Source organism: Solanum stenotomum, chromosome 5 (genome assembly GCF_019186545.1).
Source record: "Solanum stenotomum isolate F172 chromosome 5, ASM1918654v1, whole genome shotgun sequence".
In the NCBI taxonomy this organism is placed as follows: domain Eukaryota; kingdom Viridiplantae; phylum Streptophyta; class Magnoliopsida; order Solanales; family Solanaceae; genus Solanum; species Solanum stenotomum.
The window spans coordinates 59,557,488-59,568,619 of NC_064286.1; the positions used below are offsets into that span (position 1 = coordinate 59,557,488).

An 11,132-nucleotide genomic window follows, 5' to 3' on the forward strand; every position below is an offset into this window, starting at 1 on the left:
TGGATTGTATCGGTTTACCCTTCTTATGTGGAATTTGATCTACTTGCTCTTATTTGTTGATCTGAGGTTGATGAGAATATACTGTTGGTTCTGGCTGTTGAATATGATCTGTTTAGTATAGGTTGGTTGGTTTACTGCTAGATTGAAGTTTCGGTGGTTCGATTGGGTTTGAAAAGAGTTGTTTGTAGCTGCTAGTTTTGCTTAGTTTAGAGTTACTTGCGAGTACCTGTGGTTTTCGGTACTCACCCTTGCTTCTACACAATTGTGTAGGTTGACAGCTCTCTCAGATTCGGCTTAGTATTTTCTTTAGCAGATTGAGCTTCAGGACATACTCAAGAGGTAGCGATTCATTCCAGACGTTCCCTTGAGTTATCTTTACTTTCAGTTTTGTTCTATTCGAGAACTATACTCTGAGACTTGTATATTTTTATTCAAATTTTGTATTTAGAGGTTTGTGCATGTGACAATCAAATTCTGGGTATTGTTGAGTCTTAATTAAAGTCTTTCGCTTATTTATTATCTTTTATTCTCGTATTTGTACTTCTCTATCGTTGTGGTTGGGTTAGGCTAACGTGTCCGGTGGGAAATGGACACGTGCCATCACATCCGTATTTGGGGTGTGACATAAAATCCTGTGGGTGTAGTTGAAGTCTGTATTCACTCATTGTTTGATATTAGTGAAAACAATTGAAAATCTCATGTGACAGTTCGTGGTTTTATTCCCTTGAGCAATGAGGTTTCCACGTAAAAACTCCTTGTCGTTACTGTTCAAGTAAGTCTTATTTGCATTCTAGTTTATTGTTAACCTGGTACTATAGCACAGTGGACTAGCACATCTCAACAGAAAGAAATGCCCCAGCTTGGGCAGCTTGCGAAGCTCCAGCTTTTCCAACAGAGGAAATACGGTCATGATTCCTTCTCCTTTTCTGATCACTTCTTCCATTGATTGGCAATCTGTTATCCATAGTCTCTTGAGATTCAGAGCACCTCTGGCCACTGATGGCCAAATCAAGATAGGCTAAGCAAATTGAAAAAAAAAAAAACTAAATGTTTGATCACTAATTGATGCGTTCTAGGAGTTAAAATGTTTAGTTTAGGTCCTATGTGTTCTTTTGTTAAGCTATGTTGCTTGGACTCTCGAATATGGGTCCAAATATTTTAGGGGCATAATTGATCCCTTTCCATTTTCATAAAAAATGTCACGTGGTAATTTAAAGTGACGTGACAATTCCATTTGTCATTTAAATAAAGGGAAAATGAGCTGGATATTTCCAGTGTATCAACTAATGCCCATAAGGGTATATTTATGCAAAAAGTTGGACGGCGAAGGCACGAGTGAGACAAACTTTAAACGGGGGTATATCTAGACCTTTTCGAATAGTTTAGGGGTATATTTGACCTTTTTCCCTTTAATATAAATGACACGTGGCAATTCCAACTGGCCAACTAACGCCCATAAGGGCATATCTAGACGAAAAGTTGGATGGCGAGGGCATGAGTGAGCCAAACTTTAAACTGGGGTTATATCTAGACCTTTTCGAATAGTTTAGGGACATATTTGACCCTTTTAAAAAAGCCACTAGTCTCTGGGCACGTGTTTTGCACCTGAATCCCATATTATTCAATATAAACTTTAAAAAATAACATAAATAATAACAAAATGTGTGATGAATAACACAATTTTTTTTAAAAAAAAACACAAGCTTGAAATAAATAAGAATTGATCTATTTATTGTATACTCACATCCACAAACAACTAACAAACACATAAATATAATGAGCGCATGAAATAAACAAAAAACAAAAATATAATATGATGATGAAAACATTATGCATGGTGAGAGGAAGAAGAAACGAATACAAATTAAACTTGCTCAAAATAACTTGTTTCTCTGCATTTATAAATAACTATTACAAATGTTTATTCAACAAAAGTAAGGAAGGTAGTGATAAGAAAATGAGTGATAAAGAGAAAAGATGGAGGAACTCACCGTCTATAAATATTTATATTTCTCTCTTCAATTAATTCATCACCTAAACAGTTTATGCCCCTTGCAACTTGCAAGATAAATTATTTGACAAATCAAACAAAATTTTAGTTTTAAAAGTCTGAAATTAAATGGACATATACCCAACCGATATCCAAAGAGAACTACTTAAGAGCTATATGTTTCCCGATATCCAAAGAGAACTACTTAAGAGCTATGAGTGAAGTACAAAGAAAGTCTTGCGTGAGGCAAACATCCACAAAATCTTGGTATATGTTGATGACATTCTCATAGTATAGTCTTTAATTTTATAATGAAGATAATTTTTATAAATTGTACTATCAAGATTTTTAAATAAATGCATAGTAGAGTTATGCTCAGACATGCATAAAACTCCTCTCTTATTGTGTATTATCGTTGATCAATTTAAACGATGTTGGCCTACATCCAATACAATGCTTTGATTTTTCCTTCAATACTACAAAATGATATAATATGATCACTATAAAGAGGACCAAAATAGTCTCACATTAAAAAAAATACGACTTATTAATAATCTTAGCTCAAATTAGTAGTTAAATTAAAAAGTCTCGATTAAGACGTGAGACTTGCAAGTTATCGCATATTGTGAATGCTAATTATGATTAAACTCATATGTACTTCAATTGTAATTTATGTGATATCGATTTGATTAGGGTTAAATTTTTTTCTAATTATAGACATATAAATCAACTTAAAAATAAAATGTCACATAAGTAGAATAAAGAAAATATTAAAATTACACATTTATTCCATAAATTCAACCCTTAAATAATAAACCGTCCGCAAGCAAAGTCTAAACTTGTCCAAAAGAAAATGAATAGTATTGTACTTTTTTTTAATTAAGGGAAAAAAAAAGGAATAGTATTACCTTTTGCCTGAGAAGATACGCCAAACAAGAAATAAATAGTACTCCCTCCGTTTCAAAAAGACTGACCTCCTTTCCTTTTTAGTCTGTTTCAAAAAGAATGACCTCTTTCTTTTTTTGTTAACATTTTACTTTCAGCTTTCCACGTGGCATGTTTAAGGCCACAAAATTAAAGGGCAATTTTGTACATTTGAAATAACTTTAATTTAGGACCACAAGATTCAAAAGTCTTCTTTATTTTATTAAACTCCGTGCCAAGTCAATCCAGGTCATTCTTTGTGAAACGGAGGAAGTAGTAGGTTCTTATGGAGTCAAAATGAAAAGAATCAAAAAGAATAAAATGATAAAATTTCTGATGGTGTGGTTTGGGCTTTTATAAAGAATTAGAATATGAAAAGGCTATACAAAATATATCTTATGGAACCTCAAAAGACTAAACAAATAAATATTGAAATAAGAAGCGGTACTAAATTAAAGAGTTGGCATCCGAATAGTTTACAATAACTACTGCAAATAAAATTGTACTCCCGATTCTATGTAGCCGAAGCTATTCAATTACAGAAGACATTTTTAAAGGTAGAATGACCATTTAAATTTCACATTATATTTTTGTATAGATGAATTTGGTCTAAAATGCAGTATAATTAATTGTTACTCCTTAAATTCTACCTATTTTGATTAGAGTTAAGAGATAATTCTTGTAATTGGTTAATAAAAAATACTTATTACTAATGGTAATATTTAATAGAACGTATGTTTACAATTTTGTACAGAATATTAAATTAGTAGATTTTTAGTGAAAGGTTAAAATAGTCAATTTAATATAATTAATAGGATTTTGATTTGATGTAGGGGTAAAATGGTAATTCAACTTTGTAAGATTGATTTGATGTAGGGGTAAAATTGATGATTGATGTGTATTCCTTCATTTAATATTAAGAAAATATCATAAACCCAATAAATAATTATTGAAAAAAAATATTAAAAAATTATTATTTATTTAACTACATATTTTATTAATGGTATTATTGTAGTAACTCAACTTTATAGGGTTATTTTGGTATTTTAACTTCTAACTTTTTTTTATTCCCACTTATATTAATACTAGTTCTGAGAACGTATCTTGCACTTTTGACCTTTATTATTGGCCTAACTTATGTATAGAAACATGTGTAATATCAACCCAATTAACTTAAAAAATAAAAATAAAATTTATACATGTCATCATATTCATACAAAATGAAAAAGGTTAAACAAAGCAATATATTAATTTGAATAAGAAAGAACAACCGATAAATTAAAAAATATCATAAGAAAGTCTAGTGGACTAATATTTTATGTCCAATTTATAAAGGAAGAAATTATGTATGCCGTGATAGAATTATTAGCATCCCACGAATAATTCATAATTAAGCATAATAATAAGTTAATAGATGGTTAAGAGAGGCGACATATGAGAAATATCATTGGAATCCTTACAAGTCACATTGAAGATGAATTAAGAAGAAGAAGAAGAGGAGGGAGAGAACATCAATGGATCTAGTCTAGCATGATACACTGATCTGGCAATTTATAAAATTCTGAAATCTTATTGTTGGAAGTTGAAAAGAACTTTAAAACATTGAATTGATATAGGAAAATGATAAGTCATTCTAGAATATTGAAAAAAGTGGCAGTACCAAGGAAACTAATTCATCCGTATGTATACTCAAATACATATTAATTATATTACTGTGAAACTTAATATGATATTCTTAATTAATGATAGAATATTTAATAAATTAGATATTTTATAACATTTTAATTTAATGTAGGGGAAAAACAACAATTTAACTTTTTCCTAAATTTCTTCCCACTTGTAATAATATATATGATGATATTATTATTATTATTATTATTATTATGATGATGATGATGATGATGATGATGATATTTTTATTGAAAAACTGGCTTATCAAATTCCTCAGGCATTTTACTATTTCATTAAAAAAAAGTAGATTTCTAGCATCCCATAATATTTATATTATTATGATATTTTTATTGAAAAACTGGCTTTTCAAATTCTGCAGGCATTTTACTATTTCATTAAAAAAAAAAAATGCAGGCATTTTACTATTTCATTAAAAAAAAAAAAAGTAGATTTCTAGCATCCCATAATATTTATATTTAATATATAAAATAATTTTTCAAATTCTTCAGGCATTTTACTATTTCATTAAAAAAGAAAGTAGATTTTTAGCATCCATAATATTTATATTTAATATATAATAACTAACAATATATGATTAAAAAAGAAAGTAGATTTTTAGCATCCCATAATATTTATATTTAATATATAATAACTAATAATATATGATTTTTTTTTAAAAAAAATTTAGTATAAGAATAAAATGGTATTTCAACTTTACACTTTGAAGCTTCCCACTTTTAGTAATATATGAATGAATTTATGAATGATGATGACATGATATTTTTAATTAGCCAAACATATATAAAAAATTGTATATGATCTCGTTTCATATTTAAAAAAAGTTTTTTAGTATCTCAAATACATTAGTATTATTTTTCCATTTGGGCTGAGTCTAGAGCAGTAGAGATAATTTTGAAAGGCAATTAAAAAATTACAATTATATATTTTTTAATAAAATAGATAAAACTTTATTAACGAAAATGATAAATATGCACCATATATTAGACGGTAGATGTATATATGCACCAATTTTATTAACAAGAGGTATATTTGCTCAAAATCACAAAGTTGAGCAGTATATTTGCCCATTTTTCCTTAATTCAATGTATAATTTGGGTTTCACTCATCTGCTTGTAAAATTTATCATAGATGCCCCATTTTTCTGCAAATATAAAAAATAAACCAAAAATGATCTAAAATGCCTTTATTGTTACTTAATAAGTCAAAAATGTCATTTTTCAAATAATTTTTTTTTTTGAACACATTCTTTTCCTAATGATATTTTTTTATTAGAAAATGTTTATCCTACTTCAATTTGGAAAAAATAATATTTAAAATATTTCTTATTTTATTATAAATATCAAAATAAAAATTAATGGTTGATTTACTATGATCTTATATATAAGACATATAAAAATTAATGGTTGATTTACACATCAAATATAGCCTTATATGAATTTTTTAAATAACAAATTAAAAAAATAATTTAAAAGTATTTTTTCACTGGTTAGACAAAAAGGATATATCTAAGCAATAGACTTTGTTTAAGTAAATATCTTTAATTCTCAAGTAAAAGGTAAGATTTTGGTGATAAGAAGCAAACCTTTTCATCAAAAAGAGGATTTGAGTTGTTGGCTGTAGGCCTGAAATTCTGGAACTCAGGTAATCCCCCGAAGATCATTGTTTGTAACAGAGGGAACTCAATGCGCTCAACATTGTCAGATTTACAAGCTTCAACTCATATAAATTGATTACTTCAAGTGTTGTCTTCAATAAATGTGTCACTAAATCACAATGATAGAGGCAGAGATATTTCACGTTCTGAAATTCATTCAGTTGCAACTCAGTCACCACATTATTAGAGCCCTTTCCCCTTGAAAGTACAAGTTCGCTCTCCTTCAACAGGTGGCAGATCCTCCAAAATGCTCTACTTTTGAAGGATCCGCTTTTGAAGAATCAAGACAACATAGTCACATGTATTATATATAGGAACACTGTTAAACTCTTATTATCTGAGGATAGTGCCTCATGACCACATGTATTATATATCATGTGGATGGATATATCACTGAATTATGTTGCTCGGACTCTTGGGAAAAATGTTGCTGGGATCCTAAAAAATGCTCTACTTTTGAAGGATCCGCTTTTGAAGAGTTAGAGCAACATAGCCAATTTGATAATTGTTGTAACTCAATGAATCATCTCTCATTTCTCTCTCAAGTATAGAGCAGTAACAAGTGCATATTATCGAGGTGCAGTTGGCGCGATGCTAGTCTATGACTTAACAAAACGCCAATCATTTGATCATATGGCTAGATGGCTGGAGGAACTAAGAGGTCACGTGGACAAAAAAATAGTTATAATGCTCATCGCAAACAAATGTGATCTAGGAAGTCTTCGAGCAGTACCAGTTGAAGATGCTCAAGAATTCGCAGAAAGGGAAAATCTCTTCTTTATGGAAACATCAGCTCTTCAATCCACAAATGTCGAGGTGCATTCATGACAGTTTTAACAGAAATTTATAAAATCATTAGCAAGAATACGCTTATTGCAGCTCCGGGAGCTGACTATGGGAAGTCACAATCTTTAAAGGGAACCAGGATCATTGTTCCTGGCCAGGACTCGGATTCTGGTGGGAATAGTGGTGGTTGCTGGATGTCGTCATGATTTTTTATCGAGTTCTGGAGGTCTTTTTATTTATCCGAAATCATAATATAACTGGGAATGATTTATGTTTTATGTAGAATAGGGAATTGTTGTTGATGATGAAGTTGATTTAGCTAGTTTGTTTAGCTATTTGTGTATACAGTTCATTAAGTTGTTCACTGGGCATCATGGGCGGAGCTACAACCCCGTCTATGGGATCTGTCATGTATTTGTGTTTAAAAATTCACTTAATACATATAAACAATTTATCCAGAATCTACTATGCTTGTTTTTCTAGAATACAACACTCGCAAACTCAAAATCCTAGCTTCGTTATAGTTACAAACACACTAGTATGGTGAATGGGAATGATAAAAAGAGCTTGTAAGAGACACTATCCGCAAGGGTCAAGGTCTTGGGAGCCCGAGCATATTGATGGTTGATAATAAAATTAGATGGGGTGCGATTGTACGCCCTGGAAGTAAACAAGTTTGCCAGTAATGGATATGTCATCCAACCATAAATTACTCAGACATAGCATCCTCGGATTTGACAACCTCTAAATGGATGCTGGAAAAGGCGGAATGGTTTACTCATTCCAACAAAAAAATTATCACGTGATGTGATCAATCTTTCAAAACAATGTAGAATGCAAGATGACATGAGAAAATAAATCTACATATTAGTTGTTAAATATAATGAAAGATGAACTTAGAATCACAGGTGGATCCAAATTTATAGTTTACAGAATTCTGCAGTGACCTCAAGTTTATTTCACAATCAACTATTTTTTAGATATTACTAATCCATATACAAGATCTATAGCCGATAGGTTACAATAATGTTGATCCGCCTCTGCTTGTTAATTAACTTCTGGCATGACTAGATTCAGCTTCGTCGCCATCACTAGCTTTTTGTTTCTGCAGGAAACAGAGAATGCAAAAGAAGAGAGAGCGTTGACTAGTTTATTAAGTAAAAGAAAGTTGACGAACTTAAATAAGTATCTAAACGGAAAGAGAGCAGTAGAGCCTAATTAGAATATCATGTAGCAATTAGTTATATAGCTAGCGGAATAAGACATACCATTTTATTGAACTCATGCTGTATCCATTTATTGAGATCTAGTATCACCTCATCGAGAATCGGTGTACTCACAGATATTCCCTGTTGAACAAACGTCTTCATTTCAGGGCAGTCTTCAATTTCCACAATTCCTAGATATGGAAATTCAAGGGCATGGTTTGTCAGAAAGAAATGCCCCAACTTAGGCAGCCCTCTAAGCTTCAGTTGGCCCAATCGGGGAAATAAGGTCATGATTCCTTCTCCTTTTGTGATCACTTCTTCCATTGATTCACAGTCTTCTATGGATAAGGCTTGGAGATTCAAAAGACCTTTAGCCACTGATGGAGACATCAAGTTTCTCAATTTTCCGCAACCATGTACTTGCAGTGTTTCAAGTTTGGTGAAGTAGGCAGTTGGAAGTTGGTGAGAGCATAGAGCACTTATGTTGTTGGGACAAGAAACCTGCGAACTTTGAAGTATCAAACTTTGTTGCAGATACAGTAGGAGCTATTGAGTGGAGAAGCCAAAAGTGCTTACACACATTTATTTATATATTTTAAAAAAAGCCAAATATATATATATATATATATATATATATATATATATTGTATATGATCTTGTTTCATATTTAAAAAAGTTTTTTAGTATGTCAAATACATTAGTATTTTTTTCCATTTGGGCTGAGTCTAGAGCTGTAGAGATAACTTTGAAAATCACACGACATTTTTTAAATTACAAAATTACTATTATATACTTTTTAATTAAATAAATATAATTTTTTTAATGAAAATGATAAATATGCACCATAAATTAGACGGTAAATGTATATATGTACCAATTTTATTAACAAATAGATATATTATTTATTTTCTTTTTGAACATACACCTTCTTTTCCTAATGATATTTTTTTTATTAGCAAATGTTAATCCTACTTCAATTGGAAAAAAATAATACTAAAAACATTTCTTGTTTTATTATAAATATCAAAATAAAAATTAATGGTTGATTTACTATGATCTTATATATAAGATATATATTATCAATATATAGGGTACATTTTTTAAATCACAATATAGCTACAAAAAAAAAATAATAGTCTTAAAATTTGTTCTTCCTTTTTTCTTCTTTTCCATATCTATTTATTTTCACACTAAAAAAATGAAATAAGAATATGAAACTCAAATAATGATAAGTTAATATATTTATAAGGGAGATATTTAAAACTTAAATTAACCGTTGAATAAAAAAAGTCACAAAAATTCACATCAAATATAGCCTTATATGGATTTTTTAAATAATAAATTAAAAAATTAATTTAAAATTATTTTTTCACTTGTTAGACAAAAAGGATATATCAAAGCAATAGACTTTGTAAGCAATATTTTTGTGATAAGAAGCAAACCTTTTCATCAAAAAGAGGATTTGAGTTGTTGGCTGTAGGCCTGAAATTCTGGAACGCAGGTAGTGCAGATAAGCTCATTGTTTGTAACAGAGGGAACTCAATGCGCTCAACATTGTCACTGCAAAAGTGAGTCAGGCAATGCATATGATGAATGCACAACTCATATAAATTGGGGAACTTGATTACTTCATGTGTTGTCTTCAATAAATGTGTCACTAAATCACATCCAACGAGGCGGAGAAATTTAACATTCTGAAATTCATTCAGCTGCAATTCAGTCAACACATTATTAGAGCCCTTTCCCATAGAACTTACAAATTTGCTCTCCTTCAACAGGTGGCAAATCCAATCACCCAATGGGGCAGTCTCCGTGACCTCTAAAGCAATACTCTTGTCGTAATCATTACTATAAAATCCATCCACTTGAAGAGTGCACCGTGTCAACTTGGAGGGAAGGCCAAGGTTACTGTACATCACATCACTCAAATCTTCTACTTCCACAATATGTAGTTCCTCCAATTGAGCTAGTTTTGATAACACCCCTCCTGAAATCCTTTTAAGTGCAATTTTCCTATTCCAAAACTCTAACCTAATTAGCTTGGTCAATTTTCCTATCTCCTCTGGCAGCTCATCTAACTCACAATCTATTATGCACAGAATTTTTAATTCGACAAGTTCCCCAATAAAGGATATGTCATCCAACCTTAAATTACTCAAACACAGCGTCCTCAGACTTGCCAACCTCCGAATAGATGCTGGAAAATGCAGAATGGACTCCACAAATCTGTATCCACTCAGGCTCAAAACATTGAGGCTAGTCATTTCATCAAAAAAATCGTCCTGTAGTTTGAATGGATCTTCAAAATGGAGTTTCAACATTAAAAGCTTCAGTTTTGGGCAAATTATTGGGCTAGGAAGCTCCTCAAATTTATTTGCAACAATTGACATGTGACTGTATTGCTCGTAAGAGTCTTTTCTTGGGAACTCTTCTGAGTTCACATCATGACTTACCATAAATATATGCTCTCTCTCGGACGCAATATATTTAGCCACATCACGGACCACATCATGCATTTTGACATAGTTTTTGTTTGAACCTTGGGATAACAAAAAACCATCTTCCAATGTTTCTAACAGAGAATACACCTTATCTCTTGCTTGTTCTAAATTTTTTATTCCTGGAAAGATGTGAAGCCCCATTCCATATTTAAGCAATTCTTCAATCCAAATATCACTATCTTCCTCGAACAAGGAACAAAGCAAAAAGAGGTATTTGGCTTCATTACTTCCCAAGTAATCATAGCTTAGCCTCAGAGGTTTATACAACTCTTTGGGCACTTCAGGGATACTTACTGTTACTGCACCACGTAATTCTTCAAGGGCACAGTCCCACGAACGCTTGTTTTTATGCTTTTTTAGTGCTCCTGCAACTGTAA

At 31.1% G+C, this 11,132-nt stretch overlaps 1 protein-coding gene and 1 pseudogene across 1 annotated transcript in view; one reads left to right on the forward strand and one right to left on the reverse strand.

Moving 5' to 3' along the window:
• Positions 1-6,635: 6,635 nt before the first annotated feature.
• LOC125864205 (ras-related protein RABA4d-like) lies at positions 6,636-7,423 on the forward strand (annotated as a pseudogene).
• A 2,225-nt stretch (positions 7,424-9,648) lies between these two features.
• LOC125864206 (disease resistance protein RPS5-like) overlaps positions 9,649-11,132 on the reverse strand; it is a 2,447-nt gene continuing 963 nt past the window's right edge. The window contains exon 2 of the mRNA XM_049544120.1: positions 9,649-11,126. Within this exon, the coding sequence (XP_049400077.1) occupies positions 9,649-11,126 (1,478 nt within the window). The remainder of the gene's footprint in view (positions 11,127-11,132) is intronic.